Raw genomic sequence first — 22,491 nt, forward strand, 5'->3', positions numbered from 1 at the left:
AGAGCAGGAATCTGACTCTAGGAACCCATGCCAAGCCTTTCCAAAGAAAACCTGAGATGGGAAAAATAAAAGGCTAAAGAGATAAAAACAAGCCCTTACCTTCCTAAAGGTGAAAGAAGGAGGAAGCAGTGTGGGAGGAAAGGCTTCATTCCAAAAAAGTGAATCATACAGTAACAGACATCCTCCAGGGACAAATGTCTGTCCACCAGAATTTAAGACACAAACAGTTTTGATACACAGGATCTCTGGTCAGTGTATTTCTGACTCATACCTGTGGTTTCTGTCAAGGAACCACAGGGACCTTGGGAGATGACTTAGCCAACAGCATTTGCACTTCAGGCACTGAATGCTCTTTTTGATTTGCACAGGTCATGAGAGATGGTGAAGCCAGGCAGACTCAATCCTGCTGCCCTGGGTCACACATCTGCCTTTTGGTGCCCTTCTCAGAGCCAGTGGATGTTGCTATGTTGTGAATACAGCATGTGCTGGGACTGGGGAAAAGACAGTGGGATAAATTGAAAAGTTCATAGTGGCAAAGGCTGTTCCAGACTGAGGGGAGCTCAGATGTACCAGTGCCCTGATTCTGTTCACACAACAGTAAATGAGCCACACACTGCTTTGGTTTCCAAAAATTTCAGCTTGGCACATTTGTGTTTGCAGATGCATAAATAGCAGGGCAGAAGTTACTTGCTGAAGTTGGTGGTTTTCTTATGACAAAGGTAACACCACACCACCTGCACCTTCCCACTGTCTATCCCACTTCTTCAGCTCCCCTCGGGTCCAGGAGAGCAACTGTACCCTCCATCACTGCCAGGCACTCCATGCTTTCCTTTCTCCTTTGCCTCCAAAAGGAATGAGAAAACCTAACCAAAGTGTTTAAATAAGGACACTAATTTACAGGAGGAGCCTTGTCTGAAGTCACTGTGTCTTTTTCCAGACTTTTTTTGGCCTGAAGATGCTCTGCCTTGAAGAAAGCTCTCAGCTGAAATTGTGTGACTTAGGGCATGGAATGAGCTGCAAAGCAGCACTGCTCAACCCCGTGGTTTGTAGGAAACAGGGAGATGAGAATATTTGGTTTACCAATCTTTTGGTAAGAAAACAAAACAAATAAAAAAAAAGAAGGGGGGAAGAGAAAAAAAACCTCAAACTATTCCCCCAACAAAAGCAAATAAAAAAATAAAACTAAGTAAACACTTTTTAAAAAAATTCTTTCAGATAAAATGAAAGATAAATATTTTTGCAAGCCCTGCTTGCAATTAAGAACAAGCACCAAATAATATTAAAAAGAAACCAAAAATAAATCTCAACCCTTTTTCCTTTTTTTTCTCTCTTTTTCTTCTGACTTTTAATAGTATAGAGAGCTTCCAAAGCAAGCAGGGTTCCTGCACCAAGACAGCCCAGCCTAAGCATCCACCTCACCATCAATGCTGCTGATATTCATCAGCACTAACTCTGAAAACTGCTGTGTGTCACCAACTCATGACAGGCCTGAGAGCAAACTGAAATCAAACAATAGTACAAGAAGAGAAATTATTTGTTATTTCAAAGAAAAAAACTGGTAGGAAAGGAAATGCACCTGACAGCTTCAAACTCTCGAGCAAAACTTTGATCTATTTTGAAGTTGATAACCATTTACAAATCCACTAGGGTAATTCTCCTGACAGGGTTTGGAAGAAAGGTGATTTTTGAGAAAAGCCTCTCCTTGCAGTTCTCCTCCCCCACTGAACACATCCCTGTATTCCACAACTCTACAGACACCCCACAGCTGGCACAGCAAGAGCTGCCCTTGGACCTTCCTGTTCTGCACCATGGGGACACGCCACACTGAACTCCAGGCCTGGCCCACAGGGGGTTTTTGTCCACCAGAACCTTTTTCTCTCCAGAAATGGTTCCTAAGTGCCTGGTATTGCACAGCCACAGGGACAGGAGCCATCTCCTCAGAGCCTGCCCCGCTCTGACCTGCTCGGACACTGCTGCTCTCACTCTGCCTCAGAAACGATCAGGGCAGGTGAGAAAATCCAGAGAAACAGAAGCCCAATGGGAGCACAAAAAGCAGGCTAAGAAAACTCAAAGAACATAACAAAGATCCCTAAAAGCAGATTTTCAGCCACCCCCCCAGTCAGTCATTAGGCTTATAATGTCAAATGGAGAGCTCTGTTCCAGCAAAAACATAATCTTTAGTTTGGGGATGGGAGGGAGTGAGCTAGAGTTCAAAGAGATGGTTTAAAAAAAGTGTTGCTTACTGTTGTTTCCATTTGAACAGTTTGTTCTGGCTCCATGGGACTGCCTTACCAGCCTACCAAAATTCTCTTTTCGGTGCCATATTAAATATACCCAGTAATGTTCTGCTTGACTGTGGAAAAAGCCTGACGTTTGATTCCTCTGGCCCACAGAATTAGTTCAGATTTACTTTAAGTTTTAATTTTTATCCTCTGAGTTGTTGCTTCTGAATGCTGTTACTGCTTCCTGGTGTAAGGTACCCTTCTGAAACCAAACAGCCCCTATCCCATGAGCACAAAAGGGGTGTGCAGGTCACTGTGTTACAGTCAGAGCAGTAAGGGCAAGGTATTTAATATCAACACACTCCCAGAAAGTCCTCAGGTATCACCTATCCCCAGGGGTGGACCTCAGCTGTAGGGACTGTAAGCATATCCCAGTGGATACACAGATACATATATGTATATATACAGTGTATCTATATATGCCAGTGTGCACCATTTGTGAGTCTTAATCTTTGCTAAATGCTTGGTTTTGGTTCTTTTCCCCAGAAAAGGGGAATTGGAAGGCACAGACCCCTTAAGGCTATGTTCTCTCATCCTTTAGCAGTGAGACAGACAACATCTATCCCAATCCATTTGACACCAGGTTTGCACAGGGAGAGGGTCCTGTGTGCTGTGCAGGCACAGCCTCTGCAGGGAGAATTCACCTAAAACCACAGGAGAGGCCCTTATCCACCACTTAGCAGACTTCAGAACATGTTTTATTTAAAACCTCCAGATGCTTGTCCAGAGCAGGCACCAGCCACGTGCTGTGTCACAGGCAGGGAGGTGTCCACGGTGCCAATGCCACGAGTGACCACTGGAACAGTCCATGCTCAGCAGAAGATCTCCTCACCCTCTGGAGGTGCTTCTGACGAGTGAGAATCTGTAGCACCAAAAAACATCATGTGGGAATCACTATGGGAACACAGGAACACAGCAGGGCTCCGTGTGCACAGAAACCCCACTGTCTGCCAAATCCACTGGGCCCCTTAAAAGATGTTCAGTTCCCTGATGAGCTACCATGAAATTACATCTTGTATTGGGTGAGATTTCCTGTGCACAAGCTGGAAAACATCAGTGAGCTAGCATGAATGAAACCGGTCATCCGAGGGCATGTGATCAAATTTCATGTGGGTCAGAGGTTTGAGGTGCAGCTCTGAGTCCTAAGGGGATGCAAAACTGCCAGACAAGAAAAACCCTGTATGTTTTTGTTTCAGATCAAGAGACAAAACAGACCAGCTTGAGGGGAAGGGAGAGGCCACCAGAAGGCTTGTGGGTATCACTTCCAAACTGTCACAGAGCTAAAGCAGACATCAATGCCTCAGGAGCTGCAACAGCAGCTCCTTCTGCAAGCACTGACACTGAAGCAGAACATTTTCCTCCTTGAAGCAGAGAATCTAGCCCATGGAGGCTGCTCAGGATGGGATGGGAAGAAACAATGAGAAGAATGTGTGTCCCTCTGACAACCCTGAGGGCTGCAGAACAGGCAAAAACCCCATGGAAGGTCACTTCAAACTGGGAAGTCCGCTCAGCACAGCTTCTTTTCCCCATCCCTGTGTCACCATCCTCATTTAAAGCCAGATTTTGTGGCTTCCACAAGTTTGCTGCCAGAAGGAAAACAGCCATCTTACCAACCCTGAAAAAACACCTGTGAGCTCCCCTCACACTCACCAGACTGTTGGGAGCGATGTCCCCTGCTCTTTTTCTTCTTTTCCTTCTTCTCCTTTGGTTTGGCTAAACTGAAGAGGCGAGTAGGCATCTGGGTCTGTTCCTCAGCTGCCTTGTTAGTCTGGTTTGTTGTGCTAAGCAAATGGAAAGTGCTTTTCTCTTTGTGTGTCCTTGAAAGACTGTTCCTTTTGGGGGAGACAGACAGTTCTGCATCAAAGTGCCCTTGTTTAGGAAGGGAAGGGTTTTTCTGCATGGAGGATTCATCTATGCTGGACTGGGAGGAGACTCTTGCAAGTTTCTCATGTAGATTTGAAACCTAGAAAGGAAAAGTGTTTCATGAAAGAGGCTAGCAGAGAACATGGATAGAAAAGGCACGTCCCAGACCACTCACAGAGGTTGTTCTTGTGAACATCCAGCCCCTTCACCCGGTAAAACGTTGTCCCCATCCAGGCAAAGTGAAGAGAGAAAAGCCCTCTCTGTTCAAGATGAAAAAACGAGGCATACAAAGAGTAACACTCCACTATCTTTTGCTCCTACATGTACTCTGCTATGTATCAACAAGCCAAGGGCAAATATTCTCTAAGATCTCAATAGCAAGACTCACCCTGCATCGTTTGCACACACAGATGGTGGCAGGAGGCCAAGGAGCAGCGTGCCTCTCTGAGAAGGGAACGCCAGCACATGGCACAGGAGCACCATGTGTCAAAGGAAGCCTTCCCAAGTAAAAGATGAAAGCAAAAGCAGTTTTCCTGATTTCTTTTTTCCCTAACGGCTGTCTCAGGATGTAATTGAGCTTGCACATTCAAAGGGAAGATCAAAACAAGGCCCAACAAAGCTCGACTGAACACTCTATTAATAGCTCTGCAATGTCAGTCAGATACCTGCCTTGAGAAGGTGCTTCCTTCTCCTAAATCTCTGAGGCCTTGCAGGCATTTTACTTCTCAGCCTCTCCCATGTCCCTTGTCTACAAGTGCATGGAGCTAGAACAGCTTCACTGGCTGCTTGGAAAACTTCTGGCTTGTTCAGGAGCCAGGTGGGAGGGAGCAGGACCTCCTTTGGTGATCAGCTTTTCAGAGCTCTCTGCTCAGCTCCACAATTAGGCCATTCAGGCATCCAAAATCATTCCCACTATGCAATCCAACACTTACAACCTAACTCTGCTACAGCTCTAAGCAAATTAGTCAGAGTTAGTGAGTTACAAACAAACAAATGATCAACAGGCTTAAGGATTAAATTCAGTCCATGCTTTCCCAGTGGTGCTTGCTCTCCTCAGTCAGACTGTTGCACAGTTATAAAGGAATAAACCATAGCTTGCTGAAAAATGCCCAAACCAGGATCTGTGTGTGGTTTTTTCTTTGTAGTTGCGAGCAGTCAGACACCAAAAGCCTCTTCCAGAAGAGCTGGGGAGCTTTTCTCACTGAGCCACAATTGGACTGCAGGTGCTCATCTTTTCAGGACAGGGGCAATGCCATCTCTTTGCTGGATATTGAGAATGCTTTTGGAGATGGATGTCAGCATGTCAACAGCCTTGCCCTGCAGTTATCAGCCTCACAAGTGGTGTTTGTGACAGCTGGAGGCTGCATGTTACCCACAACACTCAGGCTGTCCCCTCTGCCTGGCCACTCCCCAGAGCTCAGCCCTCGGGTGAAGGCCAACATCAGGCAGTGTCAACCCCTGGGACTGCCTGGGACATCTTCCCTGGGAGCCTGCCACCTCCTCTCTGCCATCCCCAGCACACACACACACAGGGAAGGGGGCAGAGCTCAGGCTGCCCAGCATTGGCCAGGCACCCCCAAGACACCGTGAAGCACCAATACTGGCAGTGCCTCAGCAGCTCCAGAGGTGCAAAAAGTGCAGCACTGTGCATCCTGTGCAAAGGAAGAGCCAGTTTTAAATGCCAGTCCCCACATGTGTGGGGCTGGGCTGGCACCAGCTGTGTGCCCTCTGAGGCATGCAGTTCACCCAGGAGCTGGCTGGGAGCTCCCTGCAGGCATCAGCCTCCCTAGGAGCCTGGCTGCTGGCATCATTTACCTGGTTGTGGTCAGGCTCCTGCCGCATTTGAGCGAATCGCTCCACGTCCTGCTTCAGCTGCACCTTCTCCCTCTCCAGCTGCTTCTGTGCCATGCGGAGCCTCTCCAGGTCGAGCTGGTAGGCCGCCTTCTTCACCTGCAGCTCCTCCCGCTCCCGCTCCAGCTCCTGCCTCAGCCTCTGCACCTGCTCCTCGCGCTGGGCCAGCTCGGCCTCGTGCTCTGCCAGTTCCTTCTCCCGCACTTCCCACTCCTTCTCCCTCCTCTGCCTTTCCTCCTGGTGCTGTGTCTGCTGTTTCTTCAGGTTGGCAAACTCCTGGCGCTGCTTCTCCAGGCTGCGCTGCTTCTCCTGCTCCGCCAGCGAGGTGTGCCGGCATGAGCTTCGGCTGGGAGCCTTCTCGCTCCGAGACTGCTTCTGGCTCTCCACGTAGGTGTCCTGCTGCAGCACCACGCCCTGGGAGAGAGGAGACAGAGATCACTGCAGCACCCTCTGTGGGGACAGGTCCATCCCTGAAAATCTCAGAGTGCTGTACTGAACCCCTTCTTCTCCCACTAAACTTGGAGCCCAGCACTGCTGCCTGGTTACCAGAGCATACCGGCAAAGCACCTCCCCCAGCAGCTTCCCAAATTCAGGCCAGCACTGGTTCCCTCTGGCAGCAGCTCATTCCAGCCTGCAAGCTGGCCCTGGGATGTCCAGCCATGCAGGGTTGTGACACGAGAAGGGGGGACAAGGGGCAAAGCACGACTGGCAGCCCAGGCAAGCAGTGTGTGGGAGCAGGATGAACAGCTAAGCCTACCTGCAAAGCACTGAGCAGCTTATGGAGGCTGGTAATGGTTTGGAGGACCTGCTGTGAGAAAACAGAGGTGTTGCTGTTAGATCTCACTAAGTGCTGTGGACAGCACCCTCTCTTGCTCTGTGTCCCACCAGTGGGTCTGACAAGCTGCACGGCCATCCCTCTGCACCCTGCTTTTCCTCACTCTTCCCTTGCAATGACTGCATCAATCCCCAGTACACCAATACATCCCTTGAACATCTCCCAGAAGCGCCTGGCATCACCTTCCTCCCTTCCCTAGCTGTCCCCTGCAGCAGGGGAAGGAACCTCTCCAGAAGCACCACCCAGCACAGAGCTCATGGGAAGTCCTGGGCTGTCTCTGCTAACCATTTCCCACAGCATCAGCTTGTTCAAGAACAAGCTGAGTAGCTCAGATGAAGCCTAAAAGTTCACTTAGAAATTTCAGGAAAAAAAATGCAAGGGGCGAAAGAAAAAAGCAATCTTTAAATAGATGTGGACTATTTGTACCCTTCCCCCCCAGCTGACCCATACAAAACCCACTGCCACAAGGCAGAAAAGCTGCACTACAGCAGGCACACAAGTGCAGCAGGTGTGTTCTTGGAGGCTTTCTGAAAGTATAGAAATGCAAACACCTCATGCATCAATACAGAGCAAGATACTTTGGAGTGATGCCCTATCCCTAAATTTAGCCTAGCTAAAAATTTCTCAGAATCTCTCATATCCTACAATTAATTTCAAGAAGAAAAAAGAGCACTTCAGTATTTGCAGTAGAGGAGTGATAGCCAGTATTAAGAGAACTGCTTCTCATTTTGTCATTAATGCTAATTGGGAGTTATGAATGTGTATCAAAGGGAGAATAGAAATCTAATTGCCCCAATTCACTGCACCTGCAACATAAAATTAAACTCTCTCTGTCTGCAGATGCACAATAAATACAGCCCTGTGCATCCTGGTGGTAATTAACCCTTGCTGCTTATAATCAGCACATATCATCTTGCTGGCAAGCAGATGACAATCAGTGAATTCCCTGTCTAAACATCCAAGGTTAAACAAATAAATGACACAGTGGGTTCAACTTAATGTATTTAAAAGTCTAGATGTGTTTCAGCAAATTAAATGTGTTCTCTTCTACATTATCACCTATTGAGACAAATTCTCTAGCCACTTAAATGAAGGGAACAGCTGAGCAATGGAATCAATTCTTACCTCGTTATTCCTTTTCAGCATGAACATCAAATTAGCATTTCCACCCTATGACAAGATCACAAATTTAATATGAGGACAATGAAAAATCATAGCAAACGTCTTCTGAAGCTGAACTAATGACACATCCATTAAATACTCCCCTCCACCCTCCATTTTGGGAGAATTCATGCATGTTTTTAGGCCACTTAGAATCATATAGAACGAAATGTTAATTAGGTGTTATTTTGCAGTTATGTGATGGATTGATCCCCAGAAAGAAAAGGTTCAAGGTTGTAGCTGACCTTATAATCTCAGTAACAATGCAAAATTAAACACATGCTTTGGCTGACCTGCAGACAGATGGTAGCTAACCTGTGCCACACCAAGGAGTATAACTGATTTGCCGTGGTTTTCAGGTCAGTGGCTTTGGGTGCATATTTCATGTTTTATTTTATTTTTAACTCATTAGGATGTAGCTGATTGTCAAAAAGATTTCAGGCATTTTTCAAGGCTAGAGCTGTCACTCTTGGAATCTGAACTCAGTGGTGGCAGACACACAAACCAAGCTGTACCTTCTTTAAAATGCTGTCTGACTCTGTTCTCCGAAGGTCCTGAGCATCATCGCCTTCATCTTTCGCTCCACCTAAAGGAAGAAGCCAGCACTGACATCGGTTTCATTTTAAGGCAGAAATGAACTTGCTAAAGTCTGAGAAATTTAATACAGGAAACTCACATGTTTCACAAAAGAGGACAGAGAGCTCTTGACATTTCAACTAAATGAATTTGAGCCCTAAATATACGGAACACGTCAGCACTACCAGAAAAAGTGGATGTGAATTTAGATTAGGGTTGACTTTGGTTTCAGAGAACGTGCTGATAAATTCAGCACACTGCTATTAACTGGTGCTCTGTCTAGCCCCTGCAGAATACTACTACCACAGAATACTTGCTGAGAAGACATGAGGCAGCATAAGAGCAGATGGAGGATGATAACAGAATCATATCAGGGTATATTATTGCAGGTATAGTTTCAATGCCTCTCTTGTGCAAGTTAATTTACATCTGGGTCAGATACTGCTGTGCAACACCCTGTGTAATTCTATGCTAACAATTTATCATTAACCTTAGCTATCAGATACCTGGATCTTCAAAGGGACACTGGGCTTCTCTTTCTAACTTCCCCCTGGACAGCTCATATCAGTGCTCCTGAACAGGACTCAGCTGACCTGTGGGGACAGGAGGGCTCTGACCCTCCCCTGTGCTGCCCTTTATGCTCAAAAGGAGTCACACAGACCTTCCATCCCCTAGCTCCTGACAAAACTCTTGTACTCCCATTGCAAGCTGAGATGCAGCCCATAGGGAAAACCCACACCTGCAGTGGCAACCTTCCTTCTGCCACTCTTAAAGATAAAGAACTTTACATAAACCTGAATCTGCAGCTGTGTGAAGGACAACACACCTGGTGTAAAGGCCCTCTCCTCCCCCCACCCCTGAGACTGGCCCTGCTATGAGAGGCTGACCCTCAAGTCCTCCTAACAGACCTGCTCTCCTGCGCCACGTCCTGGGACCTTCCACCTCTCTGCAGGAGGAAACTCCTCCCTTCTGCTTTGCTGGAGGGGAGAATGAAGGGGAGTCATGTTATAAGCCTGGCCCGAGGTTTCACAGGTTGTGATCAGAAGAACTGCAGAGAATGCCAGGTTTCATACCTCCTGGGCAGAACAAATAGGCCCTACATTCTTTTCCCAGAATCTCCCAAGACCCTACAACTACTGAGTTAGAATCAGAGGGTGTTTCTACAGAAGACTTAGATCTGGGCAACAGCCTGAGGTTGTCCCATTCATCATTGCAACAGAGAGAGGCACAACCCTCAACAAACCCCTCTGGTGTCAGTGTATTTGTCATCATGATGACGAGGCCTGTGGAGGGCTTTGCAGCTCTCCAGTAGAGCTGGGAAATCCTCTACATAGCTCTCATGTCTGACTGTCTGGAGCTAACACTGCTCCTTTAATGCAGGAGGTCAGACGAGGTCCAACGATCCCAGTGCTGAGACAGACACTAGCACAGCAAAACTGGTTGTATTGGGAGTGTGAGTGAGACCACAGAGAAAGGAATTTGAGGACAGGGAAGTTTCTGATGACTAGAGCAAAGAAAGAGGGCATTGGGAAGCAGCCAACTATGCAGCTGAAATAAGTAGTCACGCATTTCTTTGGGAGAGACTTAATTGGAGGAATAATACATGCAGATGTAGGTGGAACATAAATGCATAGAGAGCAGGGACAGGGGAGAAGGTGTTTGATTCAGCAATATCCACATCCATTTGTAAATGCAACAGCATCAAGCTCTTACTGGGAAGAAAGGTGAAGAACAAAGAACAGACCTGTAAATATTGCAATAACACGAAGAAACTAATTTATTGAGAAGCTAAATGCTTTCATGTGGCACGTAAGTAAAATAGCGAGTATTACTCAGAGAGAGCACAGAGAGGAGTGAACAGTTCAAATGTTTAACTCTCATATAGCCACAGGTTCTCAGCTACCATCAACCCACCTGTACAGAGGCTTTTTTACCTAATCTGTGATTTAATCTATCAACTATTGTTGGAGAGGAGTTGTGAAACCCAAACCACCAGCTGAAGCCCTTCTGAAGCAAGAGGATATGATGATGTATATTATTAACAAATTCTGAAGTGCACTCACAGAACTACTCACCCTTGGAGGCATTCATCTGGTGACTGTCAAATCCTCCAAAAGTTTCTGCCCTTCTAGGGAGTGAGATGGGGCCAACCCCTCCCTCCTGATCCATGGCAGTGCTGCTGACCTGCTGTCCAAGGGCAGTGCCCAGGCTCCTGTTCACCAGGTCTTGCAGTAATTCAACTGATAAAAAGCAGCAATGACTTTGTTAAAGCCCACCTCAGGTTTCTGAGCTATTTTCATCCCTGCCTGAGCTCAGATCAGAAATTGTTTGGTGTACAAAGAATCTAGGTTTCTGTGACAATCACATGAACAGTACACATTGCCCCTGCAAAAACTCACTCTGACCACTTACTCCAACTGTCTGCATAAGCATACACCTCCCTCTCTTCCCTCAGGCAACCCCTGACAACACCATTTAGTAATTTTAGCCCTTCCAAAGATCATACTGGAAAGTAGCCAGAGTTTCCATCTCCCCTTGCCTTTGTCAACAACTGCTTGTCCCTTGCAGGCACCACAAGCTCCTGCTGGAACCCAAACCCCACCCTCATATCTTGCTGAGACTGAAGAACAGCAAAAGCCTGGATGGTCCAAATTTCTGCCAAGGATAAATCCCATGTTGCTCCTGACCCCAAAGCAGGTGCAATGCATGGTTTTCTTTGTGCTGACTTTCCTGCCCTATTTCAACACCCCCAATATCTGTTTCCTTTCCTGATCCTCATCACCTGTCCCTGAGACAACACCATGAGGAGCAGTTTCTCCTTATCATGTTATTCTGACAAAGAGAAGACATCCCCTGCAAAACTGGTGCTTGAGAACTGATGTCTTCACTGAATGTAACCAATTATAGTTGGTTGCTATAATTTACATGTCACATGACTGGCTCACCTTCATTTATTGCACTTTTCATGATTGCCTCTCCTTTTGGAGCCTCTTCTGTTCTGGATCTGAAGAGCAGCCTGGAGCTTGGGGTCTCCTCCTGCACAGAACTGTCTGCCATGTCCTGGAAGATCTTCGTCTTCTCCTCCAGCAAGAGCAGGATCTGTTTATCCTTCTGCTGAAGTTGTTCTGTGGGGGTCAACAGAAAACAGGGATGAAGACAGAAAATAAAAGCTTTGACAAGGAAACCTGAGCGATTCCTGAGATATTGGCCCCATCTAGTGGAGCATGACAATATCTGCTGGGTTTGGCAGCACGACAATGCCCTGGGCAATCTGGCACAGCGGGCTCGGAAAATAAATAATGCAAGGAAGGCGAGCTGCAAACCAGGACTGCAGTTATTTTGCTAGGTGCAGGATTGAGAAAAGTCACAGTTCAACCACAAAACCCAACCCAAAAACTCCCGTACATTTTTCCACAATGGCTCCCCAGCTCTGTTCCAGGCAGATTTTACCTTTCAGTCCTCTCACTCTTGCATCAAACAATTTCTTTTCCAACTCAGACTCACACGGGACTCCTTCATCTTCATCTCTATCCCTGGACAGGAGACATGGCTCAATTACCACAGGAATACACCCAGTGCACCCCCTGCCTCACAAGAGCAGCTGAGTGTCTTACATGGTGTGCACTGTGTCCTGAATGATCTGTATCCAGCCATTGCGCTCTTCCTTGGAGCTGGCATGGACCTCCACCATTTCAGGGTCCTTTCCACCCATGCTGATCAGGAACAAACCCTTCTCTTCATGAGCTACTTCTCGTACGATCAACTTCTTCAGAGAGATCACTGTGGATTTCTGGTCCTTCAGATGGAAAGAAACGGATGAGGAGGGTGACCAGAGCTAGCTCCCAGATTTAAACTAGCATAGAAAAGGTCCCAATAAACCATAGTGCTACATCTCTCAGGTTTGTAAACATTTTCTGAACATATTGGCTAATTAAAAAAAAACAAAATCATTTCAATGGGGTCAAACAAAAGGGATGGATTTGCTTTCCTCTAACAGTTCTGTAGGAAAAGCAATTTTACCTCACTCCATTTCAAGAAAGAACTTACTTCAAATTAACTGTGGTTTTGTAAACTGTACCATATTTTGCTCTGATCTCATTTCCTCCTAACCACACTCCCCCTGTCATTAATATCACAGCTCCTTACACTTGGTGCAGCTTGCTAGCCTGCTTCACACACAGGATCTTCACCATCTCTCTCCAGGATAAAGTCTTATCTTCAAATCCCACAAAACCTCTGCTGTTCTCAGACACTCACAGATGACTCCTATGTGAGAACTCATGTGTGAGGTGATGTTCACCATGTGCTATGGTCTCTGTGTCATCAGCCTGCTGGGTTACAACATCCCCAGGCTGCTGTGTCATCTGCAGCTGAGGCAGCCCCTTTGTGCATTGTACCACACGCTCCAACTGGGTTAATCTGCTTCACTAGCAGGACTTGTATGCAAATCAGCTTCCCCTGTGTAGGGCACTGAGCCCGTGCAGAGGGTTGGTGGAACTGGAATAACAAATTATCAGCTTTCAAAATGCTCAAAGAGTGGAAAGGTCACAAGGTTTAGCCAGTCGAGACCATGCCTGGAAGGTACAGCCCAGCAGACTCCATTAGGCACCAGGTTTTTTTAGGAGGTCAATGTGCCCAGCCCTTTTCAGGGGCCTGCCCTCAAACCTAATGTTTTTGCTCCTTCATATTACAAATATATTTTTCTCTGACATTTATTTTCATGTTGTTCTGTTGAATTTACTGCCCTGGCATTTCACCTCACTGCCCCCCACAGCAGCTCACAAGGTATTTAGACATTTCCTTCTGCTGAGGTTCATTTTTACAATGTTTGCATTATCCCCTCACCCCCTCCCAGCCCTGTCACTGCTCCAGTGTGCACAAACTGCAAAGCACAAGTGTTTCGAGTGACAGGCAGGTTTTCAAGGCCAATTATCAGCTGTGCCAAGGCGCTGCAGGAAGGGGAGGTGGGGCATGAGGACGTGTTTTCCCATCAAAAAGAACAGAGTCTGCTCAGCAAACAAAAATGTTCTGAGCAAGAAAATTAAGTTGTTTAGCAGGCAATTGTTGTCTTTGCTGCACAACACAACATCACGGGTCTCTCACATAGAAAAGTAAGAAGGAAAAAAGGTTGAAACCTTACCAGTGAGGCAAAGACATACTTCTGGTCCTTCTCCTGAAGGAACACGAGCATGTCAGAGAGGAGAACAGCCTGGACTTCTGCAAAAGAAGAAGCACAGCAGTTCAGTACAACCACACAATCCACCCTTTAACAGATTTCTTGTAATAACACCAGCACTGGGGAACAACAGGGCTGGTTTTGCAAATCCTGGAAGTGGGATTAACCTCCCAGTTGGCAGGAGGAACAAGGGCAGTTCCTGGAGATGCCAGATCAGGTTAGCTCTGAACCAGCTCTGAATTAAGCAGGACACATCAGCACCTGGGCATCCTGCAGGATTTGCTCTCACCCACTGGAGAAGGGGTGCTCCTCTCCAGCCACATGCTCCCTACCAGTTGAGACATGGGCATGACAGTGAAAGCCACAGACATTTATTCAATAGCTCTGTTTTCTCAAACAATCAATATTTCAGCCCTCAAGCAAAATATCTGCACAGGAAGTTTTGGGTTTTATGGTTCTCTTGATGAGTGGTTTGCAGGGTGTAAATTATCGTGCAATAACAACATTTGTCAGCTGCAGTTTCTTTCCCAGGAAATACTGACTTCAGGAGCCACCAGTAATTCTGCTCTCAGACAAACACAACTCTGAAGGGAGCCTGAGTGAAACACAGGACCTGGCTTTCTTTCACGGGAGAAGGAAACACAACCTCAAGCCAACAGAGGATTTTAAATCAGTCTTTTCCCAGAGTACACGTCGAGCCTTCCAAGTCTCCTAATAACATATCATAAAGTTGCACAGCAACTACCAAGTGTAATGCCCCACCCAGACCCCTCGGTACAAAGAGGTTTTGTGTAATGTACTTGGGAAATCTTGTGACAGAAAGGAAGCAAACCAAAAATTTAAATCATCCCATGGGTAAATCCTTCCAGTCTGTTTTGGGAAGACAGAATCCATTCCAGATAAAAGAACCACTAAACTTTAAGCAAAGCTGCAAAATGAAATCCAGGCTCTGGGAGGTTTTCAGAAGGTGGCATTTGACTGCCTTTTTCTCTGTTCCATGCACTTTGCAAGAGGGGAAATGCTAAAACCCTTAAACAAAAGCTCTTCCGCTAATTTTTGGTACTCCATGTCCAATACCACAAAATAACCTGAACATATGAACAATCTACTCTCTCCCTTGGTCTGCAGCCTGCCTGCAGGACCCACTTGCCCTGGGAGTTTGCAGTACGGACATGTTTGTGCATTTCTATGACTAAGAAATGCAAATGGAGATTGTGCTTATCACAATTTCACAACAGCAGCAGAACTTGCTTCATCCACCATCTAAAGGCAGTAGTAGTTTTGGGTGCCTAGAAATCATCTGTAAACTTCCTGCTTCCAAAACCTCAAAATAAATCATACCCCACACAGAATTCCATGTTATCACCACCTCCCTGCACAGCAAGGCATCAGGCTCCCAGGCCCCATTCATGCCCACAGACCATAATTTAATCAGCTAATGCTGCAGGGAGGAAGGGAAGCCCAGCCTTCCTGCCAAGCCTGAGGCACTGCTGCCATGGTCCCAGCTGAAAGATTCCTTAAGAGATTTAGTGTTTAATTCAGTGGAGATCTTCAGTGCACAGCACCTTAAAAAGACTACTTCCACCTGATAACAAACAAAAAGCAACTCAAGAAAACACTGACCCAACAGGAAGCAGCTGCAGGGACACCAGAGTCTCTCCTGAACAGTTTGTGTCTACAGCTCAAGAGGTTCAAGAGCAACAAATGCCTGGGACTTCTCCCTGGATCCCAGTGCAACTGGGATGGTACTGCTGCAGACCTGCCACAGCCCTCAGAGGGAAGGAAAGGCCTGGAAAGTTGAGGCTGGGCTCCAGATTTAGCCAGCAGAACTCCTGGAACTGTGGCACAGGCTCGGAGAACTCACTCCATGCTTTGGGTAACTGCAGCCCCAGTCATGTCCTCCTGGTCCAGAGCATCCCAGAGCAACTCTGCTCCTTGGCTGACACACTGAGGTGTCACTGCCACCCCAGCCCTCAGCAGGCACACAGTCACCAGGAGGAAAAGCAGCTCTCTATCACTCCAGAACCCACACAAGAAACTGGAAATACAATGGGGAGTGGGGGTACAATCTATCAAAGCAGAAGAATAAATCAAGGGTGGAGACACCAATCTGAGGACTAATCCTACACCCAGAGAAGATGAGCTGCATCCTTCCACAGCAGAAGACAGGACAGTCTTACCTTTTAACCGGCCAGCTGAGTTTTTTAGTGAAACAGGCCCATCTCGGATGAGTTTCCGATGCCTCAAGTCCTCTCTTGCAAACATCTGTCCACTCTTCATCCTCATGATGGACTTGCTGTCTGTCCGGTTGTAAATATCCCCAAGACGCATTTTCTTTTCATAATTGCTGACTTTGCTATTGACTGCAGCAATCACGTCTTTAACAAGGTTTAGTGACTGACTCAAGTCTTCATGTTCCACTTCATTTTCTTTAAAAAAGAAACATCTCAATTTGACTTTGTCTGTCTAACTTCCCAATTTTACTTCCTTCTTTCCTCTTCTCCCAAGTTCCCACATTATAGCTTTTTAATACTTATATATTTTTCCCCCTTAAAGAGAGTTTCACAAAACCTTTTCCATATACATGGTTGAGGCTGGAGAATACTTTGCATATAGGACAGTAGAGATGAAATGAATAAATTAACTACTTATTTTAGCCAATACCAAAAAAAGCAAGCTGGGAGACTTTGGAGTGTAGGCATGTTGCTCCATAATTAGCTACAGTTAATTTAGACTTCTAGCAACTAAATCAAGGTCCCTGAACAACTAATCCTAAATGGAAGTATGGAATTGAGTTATCTTGTTGCAGTGATGTGAGACAACAATGACTGGATTAGCTGGTAAGAAAATCTGCTTCATCTGTAAAGGATCCAAACTTCACACTGGACGAACAAATACGTGCTTAGAATAGAGGAACTGGTCCCTACCTTTGGTGTACTGCAGTATCCTTTGTAAAAGGACTGGGTACTTTGTGATTCTCTGTGTTACCAACAAGATACATTCAGGAATCCCCAGACGCCTCACCAGGGAGCTGCTCATTTTCTTCTAAAAAACAAAGATGAAAAGTTCAGTTCTGCAGCAAAACACTCTGCCAGAGTGCAAAAAGTACACATTTTTTCCATCAGCTACATCAGTCCTGCCAGGTCCTACCTTGACAAATGCCTGAAAGCGCTTGTCCTTCGAGTAAAGGTCTTTGAAGTAATTGACAGCCTCGTTGTGATGCCCGCAGAATTTGCCGTATGTTTTCTTCATTCGCTCAGCGTTCTCCCCAGAGAACTGCAAAGAATGGGACACACAGCTCCAGCCTGCCCTGAACTCCTGGGGTGACATCCCAGCAGTGCCTGCCAGGCTCTCAGAAGAGCTTGATGAAATCAGATTAGTCCAAAGCATGCTCGACCATGCAAGCAGATCTCTAGAGAGTAAAGAGCTGATCTGGGGGCTTCACTGAGCTCACACCTACAGCAAAATTTGCAACTCCACTCACAAGGCTTAAAAGCCAACCACAAAAAAGTCAAGACAGGCAAAAAGAAGACAGAAGCTGTGGACAAAGAAAAGTAAAATGACCCACCCTGAGTTAAACACCAGGTCAGTAATGCAGCCAATAAATGCACTGGGCATATTTTGCTGTGAACTCCTGCCTACACTCCAGTCTGTGATCAAACTGGTTTGTGCCTGTCAGTGAACACTTTTCTTTCCCACATAATGAACTAAATTAATTTTCAACAGTGGACCTTCCTTTGAAAGAGAAGAAGTGGTTGAAAAAGTAGAGGCAGAGATTTATGTGTGAAGACTAAAGGTGCCATCAGCTGTGCTTATCTGACAGGCACAAACAGGAGGGAAGGAAAAGCATCTGGCTTCCAGCTGCGTTCTCAGAACTGCAAACATTTTCCAGCACTTACTTGATTCACTAGGATGTCACCTATCCTCCTGATAACAAAGTTCTTTTCACTTTTGTCTGCCAGTGACTCCTTCTTCCTTTCCAGAATCCGCTGGAAAAACTGACTGTGGATGTGCAGCAAGTTTTCCAGGCAGGGAAAGATCTTGTCCACAACTTGCTGATCATACTGCAGTTCCTTTAACATGGCTGCACTGTACACATCGTTCATGATCTTCAGGGTGCGGACGTGGTGCATTTCCGTCTGCATTAGCTCTGGATAGGATGAGGACAAGAGTTCATTGGTTACAGCACAAGGAAAAGCTGCCATTAGAAAGCTTTTCCATAACTGGCCTTCTCTAAGTGGCTTCAGAAAACTTCACGTCAGGAACTGTAACATCAGTCAGGAGTTTCATGTGTGAGAGAAACAGGGGGGAAGAGGCGTCCCACAACAGAGAGCTTTGGATGTTGCTGCTGGGGTCTCTGCCTTCAGCCCTGGTATCTTCTCCTTCCTAACACCTCACTGCCAGCCTCTACAAACCTCCCTTCTGCCATACAGGATGGCTCCTGAATCCCTCAGGAAGAGACTTCCTAGTTAGCTGCTTGTGCTGGAACCCAGTTTCAAAGTCATAAGCAGACAAATAAGGAGAGGCAATTTCTGGGGTTTTTTGATGGCTTCTGAATATGTGAAATGCAGAAAGGCAGCTTTCACAGAATACATTACATTTCTAGGAACTTCAAGAATGAGAGTCTGGCTTTTGAGGAAACCAAAGCAATGTTCCTATGCACAAGGCTAAAGCTTCCCAAACCCATGCATGTGAGTAGATCAAGGAGCTGTTTACAGTGAGTGAAAAGTGAAGGTGCAGATGTCTCACCGTAAATCACATCTTGCCGTTTGACAACGTCTTTGCACTGCTGCTGCAGGAACTTGCTGTCCACTACTTGGCTCCAGGACTCTGCCTCCAGCTGCTTGGAATCTAATTCCAGGTCTCCCATGAGCTGTCCTTCATTCATGTCTGCACCTTCACGAAGCAATGTAAGTGCCATTAAGATGTGGGTAACTTGTTCCATTTGAGATTCCTGTCTAATTATTTAGGTTTAGGTTTTGTCAGTCACACCATACATTTTGTCAGACATCACATACATTCTCCTTTACTGACACAAATAATCACATACCACATAAAGACTAGTTATGAAAAACAATTGTAAAGGTTATTTCCTAGTTTCCCATTCATCATTTTCACAGAGACCAAATTCTAGCTCAGATAATGTATTCTTAATCTGCCATGAAACGACATTGCAGTTAAATAAAAAACCACAACAGAAGAGGAAATATTTGTCCCAGAGCTAAATTCCAAGTAACTCAACTGCAACTGAAACCTTCTAAATGTTTTTCCATAATTCAATGAGCTAAAGAAATTACTATGTGGGGCTTTGATTTAGTTTATCATACTAATATTCTGAGATTCAAATAAATGCACTGTAATTGTCCATTATAAAAGAAGACAATTGCTGAAAATGGACTTTTTTATTTCTGGGAAGAAGCACTGAGACCTTCCTTCTCCTATAAATGCCATGGAGATCTCTTACCTTCATCAACCAGTGACTCCATGGACTCATTAACCCGGCTGATTTTATGTAAGGAGTCTGTTGACTGTGACAGGAATTTCCAAGTGTGTATTAAGTTGTCATCGTTCCCAACTCTGCAGAAAAACAGAACACAGAATATTGTTTATGACAAAAACCCAGCCAAATGTACTTTCAGATAAGCAGAATAAATGCATTTTAAATATGAATTGAAAAACAAAGCCAGCACTGCACAATTACGTACAGAAATGTGCTTTTATGAGTTGTTTACTAACTACCCACTGGAGCTTGAGAAGCTGTAAGTGCTACAGTTGTGAGTGACGATGCTTTCCATAAAGAACCACTCCTGAGGTTTTATAGTTTGGATAACTCCATTCCAGTCACGTCCCATCCTCACTGCCCTTGAAGCAAACAGTGTGAAAAAATACAACACCAAAGGCTATACAAGAGTCCTTATCACTAGCTCTGAGACAGATCAGAAAATGGACTGAAATTAAATTCCCCATGAATAGCCAGGGCATCCAAACTGCCCAGAATATGCCAGTCCCTGTGACTGCCTCACATGTAAAACTGCTCAATATGCAAGTATGGTACTTTATGTTTCCTACTTTATGTAGGAAACATAAAGTAAATTTTCTTCTGTGTTTTTTTGTAATGAATTATGCATAATACAGCCTAAAAACAGGAAGACTGCAGCTCTGTGCCTTCACCCTCTTGTTATGGACACAAAAGTAAATCCTATACCTGAGCTGCAAATGTGTGCTTGCAAAGTATCTGGCCCAAGGCAAGGGAATTTCTTCCTAGGAGCCCAGAGCATCCCTGTGAAGTGGCCTTGAATCTACCAGGCCATCCCAGCTGAGCCTCTGAATTCCTGCCATGGCTAAACTCGCTCAGACAATCAGATTGTGCAGAAGACAACCACTGGTATCATACAGAACATGGCTATCTCTCTGCTTGTGATCCCTTTTGTCCCTTTAACGCAAGTCACCGCACATGAGCTTATTTTTAGTGAGATCTGGATTTCTTTACATCAGCAGAGTCAGGTAACGCACACACACAGAGCCAGGTGTGCAGGGAGGAACCTTACCCTGCAATGTTCTGTATGGAGACACTTTTGGAGAGTGCAGTGGGCTGCTGTGATCTCCTGTTGTTGAAGGTGGAGGTGACGGTGCTCTCATCGGGAGCGAGGATGGCGGAGCGCGGGCGCTCCTTCGGCTGCGAGCCTGCAAGGGAAGGGTGGGAGAACAGTCAGCCCATGCAAACACCTTAACCACTCCTAACTGGCATGATGATGACTTAAAAGGATCCAGACCCTGAAACTCACTGCCTTTTCTTTCTAGAATCATCGCCAGGGGATGTTAGGAGTTAGGAACAGCCTTAGGAAGGGAAGACCATCGACCCCTGTGCAGAACTCGCTGCGCTATGCTTGAAATACCCAGGTGGGCCCTGCAACTCCAGAAACACATGTGGGAAACTGAATTTAACTGTTTTGATAATTAGTCACGTGCCACAATCCACCCTGTTGCCTTTTTATTTCCCTGGGCCCATAGTCACATAAATCTTGCTGTTTCTGGTCAAACTTTTTGAGATAGGTTTCTCTTATCAGTATGCACCACAGAGAGATGATAATCCTGATTTCATTATACCATCACATACCTTTAACTAATCTGGTCATATTAATTCCAGATTTTTTCTTCTTCAGATGCATTTCTGCTCTCTGGAGCAACCCCTCTGAACTCCATGATAAATACCACAGTGATTACAACTACTATATAGTGTGGTTCCATAGAAGCTATCATTTATCTTATGAAAGCTTATCACTTAATTGTATCAAATCATGGTCCTATAAAACCAATCTGGGCTATTTCACACCTGTTATTTATCCTTGGTCACACTGGGTCACTCTGCAGTTCAGTGTGTACCTCAGCGAAGTCAGGAATAGTATTCCTTCTACTCAAACTTTCTATTTTGCCTACATCAAAGCCCAAGACTAATTAAAACAAAAATAATTCTGTTTTGAATTCTCCCCACTTAATACTTATAGTTGGATTCTTTCCCATGTCAGACACCCATGGACTTCATATCCCATTTTGTGGCCTTAACAGGTGTAGGCATTCAGCAAGCTACAACAGATAAGTGCTTTTTCTAAATCTGAGATGATTTTACATTTCCTTAAAGCTACACAGACACTGCAGAAGGGGGTGAACTCTGTACAACTTCAGTACAACTTCTGAAGTTTCAAATATTGCTTAGCATGCACAGAGGATGCTCTAATCCCTGCTTTGTTTAAAGCTTATTTTTCATAATATCAAGTATCAGTTGTCAGAACAGTTAAGAACAGACCACTCCCAAAGCAGAGGGAAAGAAATTGTCTTACTTTTGTTTCTCATGGTTACTGTGGGTAATGAGGAGGTATCGTGTGCCTGCAGCATCCCTCTCTGTGGCTGAAAGAAAAATGAAATTAATTTTACTTTCTTCCTCCCTTCCCCCAGAAGGTTGTGCCATATAACTAGAACAAAAAAAAAGCTATTTTTTTTTCCTATAGCCTTTCAGTGTATCTGTATTTTAAAATATATTTTTAATTTGCTCTGAATGAAATAGGCAAAATAACAGATGGAGAAATGTGCAGGAAATAAGAAAATGTGGAAGTGATGACAATACTGAAGTGAACTGAAATCATAACTGCACAAACATTATTTAACTTTTAGAAGCAGGTTCCTTGCATTTGGGGTAAGCACAAAATCTGTGTGTTGCTCATATAAACAGTATATTTAACAGTTTTCATTATGTGAAAGCTTTAGCACTGGGGCTGAAGTTCTTTACAACAAACTGGACACTTTGTGACTTGTGTTAGAAAGTGTGTTACATATATATGTGTTCAGTAGAGTAGATGAAATTTCTTACCTTCATTTTGACCTTTGCACAAGAAGCAAAATTCTCCTTACAGCCTTTGTGAACAATTGCATTACAGTCTGTCAAAAACAAAACAAACCAAAAACCAATGAATTAACAAAACCCCACAGAAAACAGGTCAGTTTTTGCTGTTTGTCTTCTGAACTGTTAACTTAACCTGAGACTTCAATTCTAACTTTTAAGGCATCATTGTGGTTTACACATGTAGCTACAAATACCGAGAGAGAGGCTGCTTTCCAGGATAATTAGTCCTTTGTTTGTTAATAAGATTTCCTCACAGAACTTAACAGGAAATTCTGTTTAAAATTCAATGTAAGGTTGAGTAGCCAGGAGTCTTAGATTAAAGAAAAAAGGAAAAAAAAAAAACCCTGAT

The 22,491-nt window shown here is 45.1% G+C and overlaps 1 protein-coding gene across 4 annotated transcripts in view; it reads right to left on the reverse strand.

Moving 5' to 3' along the window:
* Positions 1 to 1,360: 1,360 nt before the first annotated feature.
* Positions 1,361 to 22,491, reverse strand: part of AKAP13 (A-kinase anchoring protein 13) — a 203,070-nt gene continuing 181,939 nt past the window's right edge. For 2 of the 4 annotated variants that reach the window (XM_015639124.3, XM_015639123.3), the window contains 21 exons: positions 22,110 to 22,177; positions 21,583 to 21,649; positions 20,293 to 20,428; positions 19,209 to 19,321; positions 18,494 to 18,640; positions 17,644 to 17,894; positions 16,895 to 17,020; positions 16,672 to 16,789; positions 15,925 to 16,173; positions 13,709 to 13,785; positions 12,183 to 12,364; positions 12,019 to 12,101; positions 11,514 to 11,693; positions 10,644 to 10,808; positions 9,477 to 9,545; positions 8,508 to 8,578; positions 7,957 to 8,001; positions 6,754 to 6,804; positions 5,961 to 6,410; positions 3,933 to 4,245; positions 1,361 to 3,144 (listed from right to left, as the gene is read on the reverse strand). In XM_015639124.3, the coding sequence (XP_015494610.1) occupies positions 3,095 to 3,144; positions 3,933 to 4,245; positions 5,961 to 6,410; positions 6,754 to 6,804; positions 7,957 to 8,001; positions 8,508 to 8,578; positions 9,477 to 9,545; positions 10,644 to 10,808; positions 11,514 to 11,693; positions 12,019 to 12,101; positions 12,183 to 12,364; positions 13,709 to 13,785; positions 15,925 to 16,173; positions 16,672 to 16,789; positions 16,895 to 17,020; positions 17,644 to 17,894; positions 18,494 to 18,640; positions 19,209 to 19,321; positions 20,293 to 20,428; positions 21,583 to 21,649; positions 22,110 to 22,177 (3,011 nt within the window). In that variant the 3' untranslated portion in view covers positions 1,361 to 3,094. The remainder of the gene's footprint in view (positions 3,145 to 3,932; positions 4,246 to 5,960; positions 6,411 to 6,753; positions 6,805 to 7,956; positions 8,002 to 8,507; positions 8,579 to 9,476; positions 9,546 to 10,643; positions 10,809 to 11,513; positions 11,694 to 12,018; positions 12,102 to 12,182; positions 12,365 to 13,708; positions 13,786 to 15,924; positions 16,174 to 16,671; positions 16,790 to 16,894; positions 17,021 to 17,643; positions 17,895 to 18,493; positions 18,641 to 19,208; positions 19,322 to 20,292; positions 20,429 to 21,582; positions 21,650 to 22,109; positions 22,178 to 22,491) is intronic. The other 2 variants (XM_033516895.1, XM_015639126.3) reach the window with 1 other exon arrangement.

Source organism: Parus major, chromosome 10, assembly GCF_001522545.3.
Source record: "Parus major isolate Abel chromosome 10, Parus_major1.1, whole genome shotgun sequence".
Taxonomy (NCBI): domain Eukaryota; kingdom Metazoa; phylum Chordata; class Aves; order Passeriformes; family Paridae; genus Parus; species Parus major.